The sequence below is a fragment of the Miscanthus floridulus genome, chromosome 11, assembly GCF_019320115.1.
Source record: "Miscanthus floridulus cultivar M001 chromosome 11, ASM1932011v1, whole genome shotgun sequence".
NCBI classification, from domain to species: domain Eukaryota; kingdom Viridiplantae; phylum Streptophyta; class Magnoliopsida; order Poales; family Poaceae; genus Miscanthus; species Miscanthus floridulus.
Genome location: NC_089590.1, coordinates 44539368 through 44555193, shown reverse-complemented (window position 1 = coordinate 44555193; position 15826 = coordinate 44539368). Strand labels below are relative to the sequence as shown.

The 15826-nt window shown below is 44.3% G+C and overlaps 1 protein-coding gene across 1 annotated transcript; it reads left to right on the top strand.

Moving 5' to 3' along the window:
- Positions 1 to 4074: 4074 nt before the first annotated feature.
- On the top strand, positions 4075 to 10236 carry LOC136491864 (putative UPF0496 protein 2). The gene is made up of 3 exons (XM_066488077.1): positions 4075 to 4131; positions 4215 to 4804; positions 9942 to 10236. The coding sequence occupies exons 1-3, from the start codon at positions 4075 to 4077 to the stop codon at positions 10234 to 10236; spliced, it is 942 nt and encodes a 313-aa protein (XP_066344174.1).
- Positions 10237 to 15826: the final 5590 nt, after the last annotated feature.

Below are 15826 nucleotides of genomic sequence, written 5' to 3'. Positions count from 1 at the left end.
TCTCGAGGACCCTCCTGGTCATAGCGAGCGTCGCGGATCGGCGCGGGGCCATATCTTCTGTTCTTGATCGGCCTCCTGATCGGGCCGGCGGCAGCCGCGGGGCTCTTCCAGATTGCGCTCAACAGGCGGCCGCTCACGGCGACGGCGAGGAAGGCGCGGTCCGGTGGCAAAACCACAACGGTCCTGTCCCTCCTCCAGGACCAGCTCGACACCGCGGCGAAGGGCACTTACGTCCTCGGCAGAGATCTCGACACGTTGAACCAACTCGTGGCGCGCCTCTCCGACGGCATCCAGCTCGACATGGCGTGGCGATGCGTGGAGGCAGCGGGCGATAGGTGCCCGGCAGCGGTGCTGGAGATGGTGAGCGAGTTGAGGAGGAGCTGCTTGGCCTCCGGGAGGCTCGCCGAGGAGCTAGAGGAGCACGTCTGCCTTTGCCTTGCCACCATACATAAGGCTAGAGGGTTTTGGTGATCCATGAGATCTCCAAGAAAGCATGACATTTACGAGGTATTTAGTCCATCATCTTCGTACAAACTCTAAAAATAGTTTCATCCAAGAGTGATTCATAACTTTTTCATATAAATTTGGATGAAGACAAACTCTGTATCAAAATTGTGGCTCTCGACACGATCTAAACCTTTGTAGTTGAGAAGTTTTTGGTTTGAAATTGTTTAGAGTCCCAAAATATTGTTTTAAGTTCATAGTTTTTGAAATTTGAAATTTGAATTTTTCGAACAACTTTGAATGTTGACATGGTCTATACCAAAGTTGCAGAAGTTGCAAATTTTTTATTTGAAGTCGTTAAGTTCCTAGATTTTGAAATTCAAAATTTAAAATTTCTAAATGACCTTGAATGTTCACATAATTAATACCAAAGTTATAGTGGGCGACGATCTACATGTTTGCTGTTGATAAATTTTTGATTTGATGTTTTTAGTGTCTCAAATATTTGTTTTAAATTCATATATTTTGAGATTCAAATTTTTTGAATTTTTCAAACAATCTTAGATGGAGAGACATCTTATACCAAAGTTGTAGGGTTTGACAAGATTTAAAACCTTATAGTTGAAATATTTTTTATTTGAGTTTATTTAGCAGCCAAAATGTTCAATACAAGATTACAAAATATTTATATAAGAAGACAAAATCCTATATATACTCACAAGTGAGTGAGTGGTGTAGTGGTAGGGAGATGCTAGCCCTTTGTTGGTTATCACTTGACACCATTGTAAACGCTTTAAGTATAACGTACATATGTAGTTGCTTTTATGTTTTCTTTCTTTTTTTTAAAAATGAATTCTTTTTTTTAGAAGGAAGGATACCCCTGCTTTATTATATTTCAAAAGCAAAACATTCACAATGTTGCGTTTTGGCGCGCCCGCCCAACAAACAGGACTTAAGGCTGGAACTCATACATAGCGTCTAAACTCTCAATATCACTACTGGTATATTCAGCATCCCATTAGGCCGAGCCAAAGCTGCATCGATTAAGCCCAAACGCCGAGCATCCAATGGCTCCAACTCTGATAACGAACTTGTGTCCTCCATCCTCCTTTGCAGTTGAGGCGGAGAGTTTGCCTTGATTTCCAGTTGACTTGCAAAGTGCTCCACTTGTTGCTCCACGTCCTGTTTCCTCAGCATCCCGATCTGCCAAATCACCTTTCTCATCCCCGTCCATTTAACACCCTGAAAACAAATCTCGTTTCTTAGTTTCCATACAGACCATAGAACTGACAAGGAGATAATATTAATAACTTTGTGACGTTTGTTAGCAACCCATAACCGAGCAATCGATTTAGAATCCGTTCGTAGTCTCTGTCCCAGCAACTCTGAGACAATTAACCAGACATTGCTGACCATACAACATTCAAAGAATAGGTGTGCTATAGATTCAGGTTCATTGCAGAAAGACAAGTGGGATCACTTACATCCCTGCGCTTAACCTAATTATCTCTAGTTAAGAGTCTATTATTAGACAAAAGCCATACAATATACTTCCTTTTTGCCGGCTACCTTCAGCTGCGGTTTTGGGCGTTGCTACAGCATGAGGATGCTAGGGAGAAGATCCGGCTGGCGAGCAAATCTTTGGTGGTGGTCGCTCACTCTGGATATCTTCGCTAAAAATGAATGGAAAAACAATAATAGACTTTGCTTATACTTTTCATTCTGAAGTGTGCTCTTTCCCTTTATTTGTTAATCAGCATTTATGCCGGAAATCTTGTAACATATTGGCTGTATACCTTCGTAGAATCATTCCTTTTTTCTAAAAAAATAAGAAAAATCTTATTATTTTCATGTGACTATATATAAATTGGAAGAAAAATAATATTTGTTGGGGATATAAAACACAAAAGGAAGAGGTGTACGTGATGCTCATATGAATATAGAAAAGAAAAGACTCGAGGCTCCTTTCTACAGGTTCGTGTTTCCCAGACCGCAGCTAGTAGCTACTATATATACATGATCATCATCAGGCCGTTCAAAGAAGGCAGGAGCCACAACCGAGCCGAAGTCTTCTCTAGCAATTAACACATGTGATGCATGCTTGTAAAGTGCGCTATTTTACAATAGTTCAGGTTGTACATGTGCTAAGAAAATGTGCTTAAATGGTATAGGAGGTATAAAAGGTGATCTTTCTGTTGGAGATTCCTTGTTCGTTTGTGTGATGGGCAAGAGATGCTCCGAACCTTCTCTTGTGCAAGCAAGAGTAGTGCATTTCCAAAATGTGACAAAGCGCCACCCACCTAACAACAAAAGAAACGAAACAAGTTGAAGGCCAATACTCCAACAAGCGAGTAGAAGCTAGCTAGCGTATAGATTGCAATTTCCTTTCACGTCTATATTACCGCTTTCTTCTCGGCATATGGTTCACAAATCACAAGGGGGCAAATTGTTTTCTGTTATAGTATGATGTACGTATATAATCTTGCAGTGTTAGAAGCTGGATCTGCCATAAGGGGCATTGGGTTTCAATGCCATGAACGGTAAAAAAAGAAGATTTTGAATCACTCTTCCCAAGTTTATGGTGGGATTCAAGTCTAAAAAATTAACGAGATGAGTTCGGTCTAAATATTTCCCCTTGATCATTCTATAGGAATTCTGTTCGATCTTGATGACATTCACTTACAGCATATATATCTGATTTGCAAGAGAAAAGTAAAAGTAAACTGTTGGATGATATTGTCCATGCAATTGCAGCAGCAAATTAAATTCGTTGATTTCCAGATGCACTGTTCTGCGGAAGCATTGGTACGTCCATGCAATTGCAGCAGCAAATTCTTTGATTTTCAGATGCACTGTTCTACGTACGCACAGCATGACAGCTAGCCTTCAGAACCAATGCAGGCCCTCTGGCACGTCGGTGCTGGCTACAACAGTCTTCAGAACGGAAAGCAGTTTCAGGCAATAATTTCAAGCCCTGAACCACACCTAACTTGTGCATAATTCCCCTCCCTCTGGATCCCAGCGACACAAAACACACCAAGAAAACTTGCACACAATCGACGAAAAATCCAGTGCGGCGGGAACGGACAACTGAAGATATACGCGGCAATTCGATACACAGCTACACAGGTGTGGTCATGTGGAGTGCAAGGGTTGGCCATTCAATCAAGAGTACAGCGAGAAACACGGCCTGCGCCTGAGGATCAGGAGATATGCATGGCCCCTCGTATCAAGGGGCGTCAGGGAGATGCAACCGGATCGGAGGGGCACAAGTTTGGACAAGCCTTTTGGAAGGTAGTAGTAGTAGTAGACGAGTACTACTAGTAGTACAGGACAAAGCACAAGATTTTAAGCCAAGGCAGTCGGCTGCGTTGCATCTGAATAAGAGGCAAACAGTGCTCCAAAGGATCAAGAACTTGGTGCTGTTCTCGGTGCTGATGAAGAAGCCAATCTGTTCATCCAAAGGTGAGATTGAAGAACATGCATGCATCTTGATATTTGGAAATGTGATTACTTTCTAGTTCAAATGAAGCATGCAGTACAGCAGTAGACGCCTGGATGCATGCTCCACAAGACTGGAGTACTGGACCTGACCATGTACGCTGAAACATCTGTGCTTTTACAGAAGGGATGGAGATGCTGGTGATCAGCGCACGGGAATCCTTCAACAATCAACATAGAGGAAGAGTACAAGAAGTCAAGAACACACTGCGAACGCAACCTGATGAAGAAATGGAGGTGCTTCTTGACACTCATCATCACTTCATCAGGATCTCATCTCTCCAATCCTTCACAACATGGTGATGACGCACCGAAACCGAAGAACATCTGCACAGATTGAGCTTGCAATGGCGGACTACTTCGGCGCCAGCGCCGAGGCCTCGGAGATGTGCAGGCAGCTGCTCAGGAACATCAAGAGCACCCAAAGCAACTACCGATCCATGGACAGCTTCCTTTCAAGCATGGCTGACGGCAAGGCCGCCGGCACCAGCGTCGGCGGCGATCCCGTCGTCGTCAGAAGCAACCCTTTCGGCACCACGACGAGAGGCAACTTCAGTCTGATCCACGACAGGTACTCCGGCGTGCTCCAGAGCATCAGGACAAGCCACAGGCGAGTGGCGAGGAAGCTGATGGTGCTCAAGGCCGTCAGGCAGCTCTCGAAGACGTGCCTCGTCATGGTCTGCAGCGTGGCCGCGGCGGCGCACCTGCTGTTCTTCTGCCTGCTGATCGGGCCGGCGGCCGCCGGGGGGCTCTACCCGATGGCTCTCAGGAGGCGGGTCGCGGCGGCGAGGAAGCGGTCGTCCAGCAGGACCACGTCCGTGCTCCGGCTGCGGGAGCAGCTCGACACCGCGGCGAAAGGCACGTACTGTCGGAGCCGACGGTGGCCGTCGAGCTCCTGCTGCTGCTGGAACGCCGGTGATCGCCTGAGCACGGTCACCAGACACACTCACAACTCGCACGATGAACTGGAACTGAACATAGGTATTTCGCTGCACAACCGACGTAGCCTTTTCGAGTGTTTTTCCATTGCTTATGTACAATGCAGATACATGGGCCAGAGCCCGTCCCCCGCCACCACACGATCGCTGCTCGATCCGGCTTTTGCGCCACGCTGAGCGATATGCACGACGACCATGCAGTGGCGGTGACCACGCACCCGACTTGCGCGGCCACGCCCCGGACTGGGCACATCTCCGTCCAGGCTCGTGGTTCTACGCGCTAACTAAGCCAAATATGCAGTGCTTACAATTGGATTACATGACTAAAAATAGAAAGTGAAATGTAAACATGCTAATTCTAACAAATCACCCCCTTAATCCTGTTGTAACTTGACGATGCCCGGCTTTTGCCTCAGCTCCACGAACCTGATCCTGCCCAGTGCTTTTGTCAGTATATTAGCTACATGGTTGTCGGTTCTCTGATGTAATGGAAACGAGTGTCTATATGCTTGCTTCTCTCATGGAACACCGGATTTTTACTCAGCTCTATGGCCGACTTGTTGTCCACAAGAAGTCTGAACTTCTGAACATCTCTTCCCATCAGATCAGCAATGAGTCTACTGAGCCAGACTCCCTGACAAGCACCTGCAGCTGCTGCCACATACTCAGCTTCACACGTTGACAATGCAACAACTTTCTGCTTCTGTGAAGTTCATGTCACCAAATTGTTTCCTAGGAAGAAAGCCATGCCAGTGGTGCTTCTCCTCAACACGAGATCGCCACCATGGTCACTGTCTGTGTATCCCAGCAGGTTCAGACCTGTTTCTCCCCCTTTCACATATTTGCAGCCATAGTCAGTTGTTCCAGACACATATATGACAATTCTCTTAACCACAGCCCAATGTTCATTGTTTGGTGACTCCATAAACCGACTTGCCATCCCAACTGCATATGCTATATCTGGCCTCGTGTTGACTAAGTATCAAATGCCTTATCTGCAGTTCCTGATACAAGCCTGACACGCTGCTCCATTGGTGTGTCTGTTGGATTGCATTCTGATAGACCACACTGTTCTACTATCTTGGTTGCGTATGCACTGACATATCGTTATTTCTCCATAATTTTGTGTCACCTCAATCCCAAGGTAGTAACTCAGTAGGCCTAGATCACTCATACTGAAGAGCCTCATCATCTGCTGCTTGAACCTAGCAATTTTGTTACTATCTGGCCCATAGATAATAAGATCATCCACATAGACACCAACTATGAGAAATGAATCACCTTCACTCCTCCTGTACACATCATGTTCTTCTTCACTTTTTCTGAAACCAAGTCTACACAGCTCTTGATCAAGTTTTGCATTCCATGCTCTTGGAGCCTGTTTCAACCCATAAAGGGCCTTTTTCAGCTTTAGCACCTTTCCTGCATTATTTGGTTCCTGAAAACCTGGTGGCTGATGAACATACACTTCTTCCTATAGTTCTCCATTGAGAAAAGCTGATTTTACATCCATATGGTGAACCTCCCATCCACCATTGGCAGCCATAGCTAGAAGTAGTCTCACTGTTTCTAGTCTTGCTACAGGAGCAAACACTTCATCAAAATCCACCCCCTGTTTCTGTGCATACCCCTTAGCTACAAGTCTTGCCTTGTGCTTTACAATGTTTCCTGCTGGATCCCTTTTTACCTTGAACACCCACTTGAGCCCTATAGCATGTTGACCTTTTGGTAATTCTGTCAAGCTCCAAGTGTTGTTCTCTTTGATAGACTGCAGTTCTGCATTCATGGCATTCTTCCAACATTCTTCTTCAAGAGCCTCATCAACATTCCTTGGTTCATCAGCTGCTAGCAGGCATAACCCACTATACTCATAGTCATGTATTTCTTTAGTTGCATCTAGCAGATCAGACAGGGTTCTGAAACGAATTGGTCCCTGACTTGATCCCGAGCTTCCTGCAGAATTTGAGACTGTGGTATTAGATCCTGCTACAGATCCGATTATTTGATTGATCGGTGTTGATGGTGACCCCGGCATTGCTGGTATGGATGCCTGGGGAGACTATTCTTGACCCTGTCCCCCTTGGTCTTGCTCACTACCTCCACCTTGCACTAAATCCGCTGGAAAATCTATTGTTGGATTAGCTACAGTAGACTGAAACTCAACTATAAATGTTTCAGAGTTAGCCTGGCCTGTACTATCTTGGGCATTCCAATTCCACTTTGCATCTTCTTCAAACACAACATCCTGACTTACATGTAGTCGATTGTTCTCTGGATCAAACACCCGATATCCTTTGGTCCCTGACTCATACCCAAGAAATATCATTTTTACTGATCTGTCATACAACTTTGTGATACCGGGTCCAACTACTTTCACATGAGCCACACACCCGAAGGTTTTCAAGTGATCCACCCTGGGTTTCTCCCATGCCAAGCTTCATAAGGTGTCATGTTCTTCAGACCTTTCGTTGGAGCACGGTTCAAAATGAACACTGCTGTCACAACAGCTTCTCCCCAGAACCTAGGTGGCATTCCTTTTGACTTCAACATGCACCTAGCCATCTCAACCACTGTTTGGTTTCGACGCTCCACTACTCCATTTTGCTGTGGGGAATATGGAGTGGTGGTGTAGTGCTTTATCCCTATTTCATTGTAGAAGACAGTGAACAAATTTGAGTTGAACTCTCCTCCTCTGTCAGTTCTCAATGCTTTCAACTTTCTGCCATGCTCTAGTTTTGCTTGCTGCTTAATTTTCTTGAAATATGACAGTGCCTCATCTTTGGTTTTCAATAGCTCCACCCACATATATCTACTATGGTCATCTACCACTAGCAGAAAATATTCTTTGCCACCAGGTGTTGGTGGACTGATCTTCCCACACAAATCAGCATGAACAAGCTCTAATCCCTGACTAGCTCTGAAAGAGGATTGGTGTGGGAATGGAATTCGGTGTTGTTTGCCTAATGTGCACCCATCACAGACTTGCTCTACTCGATCAACAGTTGGCATACCTTCAACCATCCCTTTACTTGCTAGATCACGAAGTGCTCTGAAATTTAAATGGCCAAACCTTGCATGCCACAACCAATTCTTATCCTCCAAGTTCATGTGCAGACAAACAGGTGAAACTACTACATTTTTTAGGGTGTACAGTCTATTGTTGGTTCTAGGAGCACTAATTATTAATGTACCCTCAGAGTCAACCACTGTAAGTCTGCCATTTCTCAACCTCACATCACAACCGGCCTCTTCTAGCTATCCTAGACTAATGATATTGCTTTTCAACTTGGGAATATAATAGACATTGGGCAATACCTTATGCTGTTGATCTCGTCCTTCCATGATGATTGAGCCAAGCCCCTTGATCTCGATGTAGGAGCCATCACCGAAGCGGACTATGCCGGACACCTCATCATCAAGATGATTCAGTGCCTCCCGAGTCCCTGTCATGTGGTTGCTGGCCCCAGTGTCCAGCACCCACATGCCATTGTTGCACTGCATCGGCACGACCTTCTCCTCGGCTAGGTGTACAGTCTTGGTTGGCCCGTGCACGACACCGCTCGTCGATGCCAAGAACAACGCCGGCTGTGCATCTACCACCGCCAAGTTCACCGCCTCCTTCTTCTCCGGTCTCTTCTCCTTCTTGGGCCGTTTACAATCATCAGCCCAGTGCCCGTAGATGCCACAATTGCGGCACCTACCTTTACGCCGAGGAGTCCCCTCACACGTGAGTTTGACGGTGCCCTGACCGCCAGATCCACCACCATCTGGTTTCATCGGCGACTTGCCCTTTCCATGACCGCCACTGTCGCCTCTAGTGTTGCCATCCTTGGGGGAGTTGGACTAAAGGTGATGTTTGTTTCTCGCTAACCAGTCCTCCTCTGCCAACAGCAATTGGCCGGCCTTGTCGGCTATCTGATCTACCTTCTCCTCCATGCGGTCCTCCGCTGCACATAGGTTTCCCACCAGTTCCTCAACTGTAAGTTCTTTGAGATCACAAAACATCTCAATAGACACCACAACTTGAGTGAATTTTGCTGGGGCTACTCGAACGAATTTCTTCATGACTCGGGTCTCATCTATTGTCTCCCCGAGGCTCTTGAGATTTGCGACAAGACTGTTTATCCTCATGCCAAAATCATCAACTGTCTCCCCCTCCTTGAAACTAATGTTCTCAAATTCCTGTATCAGCTTCTAGGCATTGACATCCTTGACGTGATCGGCACTGAGCCTCATCGTCTTGACCACCTCCCAAGCCTCCTTGACGGTTTTCTTGTTCCCCAACATCGCCCACATCTCCTTTGGCATGGATCACAGCAACACGCTCATGGCCTGTCGATCCTAGGGGCGCTTCATGTTCGTCCCTAGATCAATGGCCTCCCATATCTCCATCACCTCGTAGTTGCATTGCATCAGCATCGACCACTCAGAGTAGTTCATGCGCGTGAGCACTGGCCACAAGAGGGTGCTCTCATGAACGCCGCCCGATGTCATGCTGCCCGACGCGTCGGAGTCATGCATCATCGCCGCCGCCTTCTTTGGGATCATGAACTTCTTCCGAGGAGGCTCTCGTGGTGGGCTCACGGACCCGCCGTAGAACATACACCTACGCTCTGATACCACTTGTCGGAGCCGACGGTGGCCGTCGAGCTCCTGCTGCTACTGGAACGCCGGTGATTGCCTAAGCACGGTCACCAGACACACTCACAACTCGCATGATGAACTGGAACTGAACACAGATATTTCGCTGCACAACCGACGCAGCCTTTTCGAGTGTTTTTCCATTGCTTATGTACAATGCAGATACATGGTCCAGAGCCCATCCCTCGCCACCACACGATCGCTGCTCGATCTGGCTTTTGCGCCACGCTGAGTGACATGCACGATGACCATGCAGTGGCGGTGACCACGCACCCGACTTGCGTGGCCACGCCCCGGACTGGGCACATCTCTGTCTAGGCTCGTGGTTCTACGTGCTAACTAAGCCAAATATGCAGTGCTTACAACTGGATTACATGACTGAAAATAGAAAGTGAAATGTAAACATGCTAATTCTAACACATATGTCCTCGGGAGGGGCCTCGACATGGTGAGCCACCTCATGGCGTGGCTGTCCGACGACATCAAGCGAGAGAACTACATGGTGTGGCGGTGCGTGGAGAGGGTGGGCGGCGAATTGTGGCCGGCGGCAGCGGTGCAGGAGATGGTGGGTGAGCTGAGGAGGAGCTGCTCGGCGTCATGGAGGCTCGCCGAGGAGCTCGAGGAGCACGTGTGCATGTGCCTTGCCACCATACATAGGGCTAGAGTTTTGGTGATCCAGGAGATCAATCAGCTAGCCAATGAACATGAATGACGAGCTGGTATATGTGGTATCACTTCAAATGTATAGCTAGGAAAAATGTTTAGGAATGATCACTACATATGTTTGCTAGCGCCCAGATGTCCGGATGGACGCTTGTGTCTGCACTCCGTTTCATGCACCCCATGTGGAGGCTGGGCCACCTGAATGTCACCGGCATCAAGAAGAGGGGGAGGGGACAGGGCCTGCCTACGCCAAAAGGACTTGCGGTGTGCCCTAGCAGTGGTGTCGTATCGGATGCCCAGCCGACACCGGGAGGAGGAGACAATGAGACGAGGAAGCAGAAGGTGAGAAGGGAGATGCAATACCCAATCTACTTTTAGAACATCCATATGCAACACTTACAACATACGTCTAAAGACAAATGAAACACTTGAAACATGCGTCTAAAACATTTGAAACCATTGCAAACATACGTAACATCCAGATAAAACACTTACAACATATGTGTGAAATATATGCAACATCCAGATAAACACACTTGCAACATGCGTCTAAAAAACAGAAATATTGGGAATAGAAGCTTGCAACATACGTGTACAACCATTGCAATATATGCAACATCTTGATCTACTTTTGCAAAATCTATGTAAAAAACTTGCAACATGTCTAAGCCCAGCCTTCGTGCCACTGTTTCCACCGTTGCAGGGGAGCCGACGACCTTGCTGTGCCGACCAACTAGGCTAGACGTGCTGCCTACCTCGCTAGCCACCTTCCTTGCTGTTGGAGTCGCATCCAATCACCTCCAGCAGGCCGCCGCTAGCCACAGCAAGCCACCAGCCAGCCGTAAGCCGTAGCCAGCCATGGGTGGCCAGCAGCTAGCCGCAGCCTACCAGAGCGCGCCGTAACAGCCCTTCACTGTCAAGGTCAAACTTTTGAACTCTGTCGACGCCATCCTCAACATCGACAAGACCCTTGTTTATCATTTCCTTGCTCTTCTTACTTGATTCATGATCATCTACATGATATCTATATCTATGCCTGTGCCGTGCCTTCATGCCGATCTATCTTGATGCTATGGATGTGTGTGCTACTCCTCCGTCGGTTGTCGTGTTGTGGTTCTTGTGTGTTTGTTTGTTGTCGTCTAGGGAAAAGAAGTTGAAGAGAGTTATGATTTTGATGTTACAAAAGTAGACAAACTTTTTGATTTCTTGCTTGAGAAGAGACAGATTAAACTACCCGCCAATCATGTTATATTACCTCTCGATCAGTTGAAGAATAAGAAGTTCTGCAAATACCATAACACTACTTCTCATACTACTAATGATTGCAGGATTTTTTGGTAGCATATTCAGAGGGCTATTCAACAAGGGAAGCTTAAATTTGATACAACTCGGAAAATAAAAGTTGATGATAATCCTTTCCCAAAGGATCAGAATATGGTTGATGCTAAGTTGTTCAAAGGGAAAGCTAAAGTTTTAACATCAGCCAGGGCAAGAGAAATTGGAACAGTTGATCCAAAGATGCAAATATCGGCTGATGAATATAGAGAAATCAAAAGGCGTCATGACCAACAAAAGAGCCGATATGAGCAGGGAGAAGCGTCGAGAGATGGTGCGATGAAACCACGTGTTACATCTCGAATTCTGTTAAATAAATGGCAATGGCAGAAGGAGAAATATTATCAGCGCTGGTTAGAAGAGAAGGAATATCAATGTCTACCAGAAGAAGAGAGATATGAAAGAGAACAAGTTGAGTCACATCGGAATTGCCCTTTCTTCAGACATTGTTGGAATGAAGGTTTGAGATTGCCTACTAGAAATAATTGTCTAGAATGTAGCGAACAATATTGGGAGTTTAGGCAATCTCAAGTCAACCGCTGGTCTATCTATGATTGAATTGAATATCAATATAATGATTTGGATCGACGCTTAAAAAATAGAAGCATTCATGATCGGCTTGGAAAGCGAGTTGTTGATTAGAACTGGGCCGATTATGAAGAAGAAGATGATGAAGAGTATGTTTGGTAGGTCAAACAGTGGTGTCCAGGAGGTTTAACAAGAAGTCAGAAGCGAAGAGTACAATGCCTAAGGAGCAGAGAATTAGAACAAGCTCAGAAATCTAAACCACAAGTATGGTGTGCTAAACAAACAGCCGATAAGGGTCAACCATCGGCTAATATTCAAATGACTTTTCTTTTACCATCTGAATTTAAAGCTCTAGCAGATCAAGAAGTTTATTTAGATTTTGATGAATCAGAGTATGAAGAGATGGCAGCCTAGTTGACACTGATACAACAAGTTATATTTGATAAACCAATTAAGCATCGACATTTGAAGACTTTATATGTGAAAGGTTTTGTCGATGGGAAGCCAATGAGTAAAATGTTGGTTGATGGAGGTGCTTCTGTTAATCTGATGTCTTATACTACTTTTCGCAAGCTTGGTAAAGGACCAAAAGATCTGATTGAGACTGACATGATGCTTAAGGATTTTGGGGGTAATGCGTCCAAGACTAGGGGGCAATAAATGTTGAATTGACAATTGGAAGCAAGACTTTGCTCACTATATTCTTTGTCATTGACGAAAAGAGCTCATACAGTTTACTCCTTGGTCGTGATTGGATTCATGCCAATTGTTGTGTACCATCGACTATGCATCAATGTTTGATTTAGTGGCATGGAGACAATATTGAGCTAGTTCATGCCGATGATGCTGTAAGTATAGCAACAGTTAATCCAATGTATTGGGAACTAGAAGATTTTGAGTGTTTTTCTAACAAGCAAAGGGAAGGAGGCTTCATTAGGATTAATGGTGAAGGCCAACAGCCGATCCAAGCAGTCAGCTCTGAAATTTTGTTTTAATTGATAATCTAATAGATGGTACAGATGGTAACCTAGGACATGGCTTTACGTCAGCCGATGAGTTAGAAGAAATAGATATTGATCCTGGAGATAGGCCTATGCCAACATATGTGAGTGCTAAATTAAATCCTGAGTATAAACAAGAATTGATAGATTTGTTGAAGGAATTTAAAGATTGTTTTGCTTGGGAATATTATGAAATGCCTGGTTTAGATTGGTCAATTGTTGAGCATCGGTTGCCAATCAAACCTGGATATCGACCATTTAAACAAGCTCCAAGGAGATTTAATCCAAATATTCTTGATGACATTAAGAAGGAGACTGAAAGACTACTAGAAGCAAAATTTATTCGACATTGCCGATATGTGGAGTGGATATCGAGTGTAGTTCCTATGTATAAGAAAAATGGGAAGTTGAGAGTCTGTATTGATTTCAGAGATTTGAACAAGGCTACACTGATGGATGGTTATCCGATGCCAATAGTTGATATTTTGGTAGATGCAGCAACCGAACATAAGGTAATTAGTTTTATGGATGGTAATGCAGGTTATAATCAAATTTTTATGGCTGAGGAAGACATAGTGAAAACAACCTTTAGGTGCCCCGGTGCAATTAGCTTATTTGAATGGGTTGTAATGACTTTTGAATTGAAGAATGTTGGTGCAACTTATCAGAGGGCGATGAATTATATTTTCCAAAAGTTGATCGGTAAGATTGTTGAAATCTATATTGATGATGTGGTGGTGAAATTCAAAGGGTACAAAGAACATCTGATTGATCTGTGAGAGACTTTGGAGTGCACAAGAAAACATGGTTTAAAGATGAATCCTAATAAGTGTGCCTTTGGAGTGTCAGCTGGATAATTTTTTGGGTTTTATGGTCCATGAGAGAGGAATTGAGATTGGTCATAAAAGCATGAAAGCAATTGATGAGGCAATACCTCCAACTAATAAAATGGAATTACAATATTTGCTTGGTAAGATTAATTTTATCAGAAGATTTATTTGAAATATGTCAGAAAGGATTCTGTCGTTTTCTCCTTTGTTGAAGTTAAAACATAATAAAAAATTTAAATGGGGTGACATGCAACAAAAAGCGTTTGAGGAGATAACAGAATATATGAAATCTCCACCTGTGCTGTTTCCTCCTCAGCAAGGTAAGCCTTTTAAGTTGTACATGTTGGCCGATAGCCAAATGATTAGATCGGCCTTGATGCAAGAGTTTGAAGGAAAGGAACAGATTGTTTTCTATTTAAGTAGAATACTTTTGGATCCAGAAACAAGATATTATCCTATTGAAAAGTTATGCTTATGCTTGTATATCTCCTACACTAAGTTATGACATTATTTATTTTTGGCTGAGTGTATAGTTGTGTCTAAAGCTAATGTGATCAAACGCATGTTGTCAATACCAATATTAAATGGGAGAATGGGAAAGTGGATTCTTGCATGATCAGAATTTGATTTGAGATATGAATCGGCTAAAGCAGTCAAAGGGCAAGTGATGGCTGATTTTATTACTCAACATCATAAACCAAGCATTGGCTATGTCAAACCTATGCCTTGGACATTGTTCTTTGATGGGTCATCATGCAAGCAAGGTGGTGGCGTTGATATTGTTATTATTTCGCCTGGGGGGCAAGTTTTGAGTTTGCCTTTCAAACCAAACCAATGACCACCAATAATCAAGCAGAATATAAAGCTATTCTTAAGGGACTTCAACTTCTTCAGAAAGTAAAGGCTGAGTCAATTGAAATATTTGGAGATTCATAGCTGGTTATTAATCAGTTGATCAGCCTGTATGAATAAATTATTAAAGTCTTCTTATTATGCTCAAGCTAATGGCCAGACAGAGGCATCCAATGAAATTTTGATTAAGTTAATTAAGAAAAAAATTGAAGAGCAACCAAGGAAGTGGTACCTGACACTTAATGAAGCATTGTGGGCATATAGGATGGCTTGCCATAGATCGATTAAATCATCACCTTATGCGTTAGTATATGGGCATAGTGCAGTTCTTCCTTGGGAGATTCAGACTAGATCAAGATGTGTTACATTACAAAATGATTTGACAGCCAAAATCTATAAAAACCTTATGATGGATGATTTGGAGGACTTATGTTGTCATCGGCTGCGCGCTCTTGAAAATATTGAGGCCAATAAATTAAGGGTTGCAAGGCATTATAATAAAAAGGTCAAGAACAAATAGTTTTACGAAGGAGAGTTAGTTTGGAAAGTAAGATTGCTGATTGGGTCTAAAGACAATAGGTTTGGCAAATGGTCACATAATTGGGAAGGTCCTTATCGGATTAAACGATGTGTGCCTGGCAATGCTTATATTTTGGAAACGCTAGAAGGGGAAGAGGAATTTGATAGAGCAATCATTGGAAAATTCCTAAAGAAGTATTATCCTAGCGTTTGGATTAATATTTGACAGCCGATTTATTTAGTCGTCGGCTCTAATAGCTAATACCAAGAGGGTATCGCCTTTAGTTCAAAAATCAGCCCTAAGGGGAAAAGCCGATACGATATGTATCACCTATAGAGCAAAAACACATACAAAGACAATCAGATTTATAATTCAGGCAGATTCTAAAACGCATTCATAAAGAGAAGCAGAAATTTTATTCATTGATAGTTTGTTCCTAGTACAAACTAATCAAAAACTTTATTGATTACATCCTGGGCGGATGTAATGTCCATGATGGCTGCAGCTACATCGTCGAAGTCCTCGATCAAGTGCTCGTGCATGTCGGGGTCATCGGCCATCGGGAAGCCCAAC

What these genes read in the sequence shown, in the direction of transcription:
- LOC136491864 (XM_066488077.1), top strand. Translation starts at nt 4,075, where the DNA reads ATGGAGATGCTGGTGATCAGCGCACGGGAATCCTTCAACAATCAACAT. An exon ending in ACAATCAACATAGAGGAAGA is followed by an intron (nt 4,132 to 4,214) that starts GTACAAGAAGTC and finishes TCACTTCATCAG; the next exon opens with GATCTCATCTCTCCAATCCT. An exon ending in CTCGACACCGCGGCGAAAGG is followed by an intron (nt 4,805 to 9,941) that starts CACGTACTGTCG and finishes TGCTAATTCTAA; the next exon opens with CACATATGTCCTCGGGAGGG.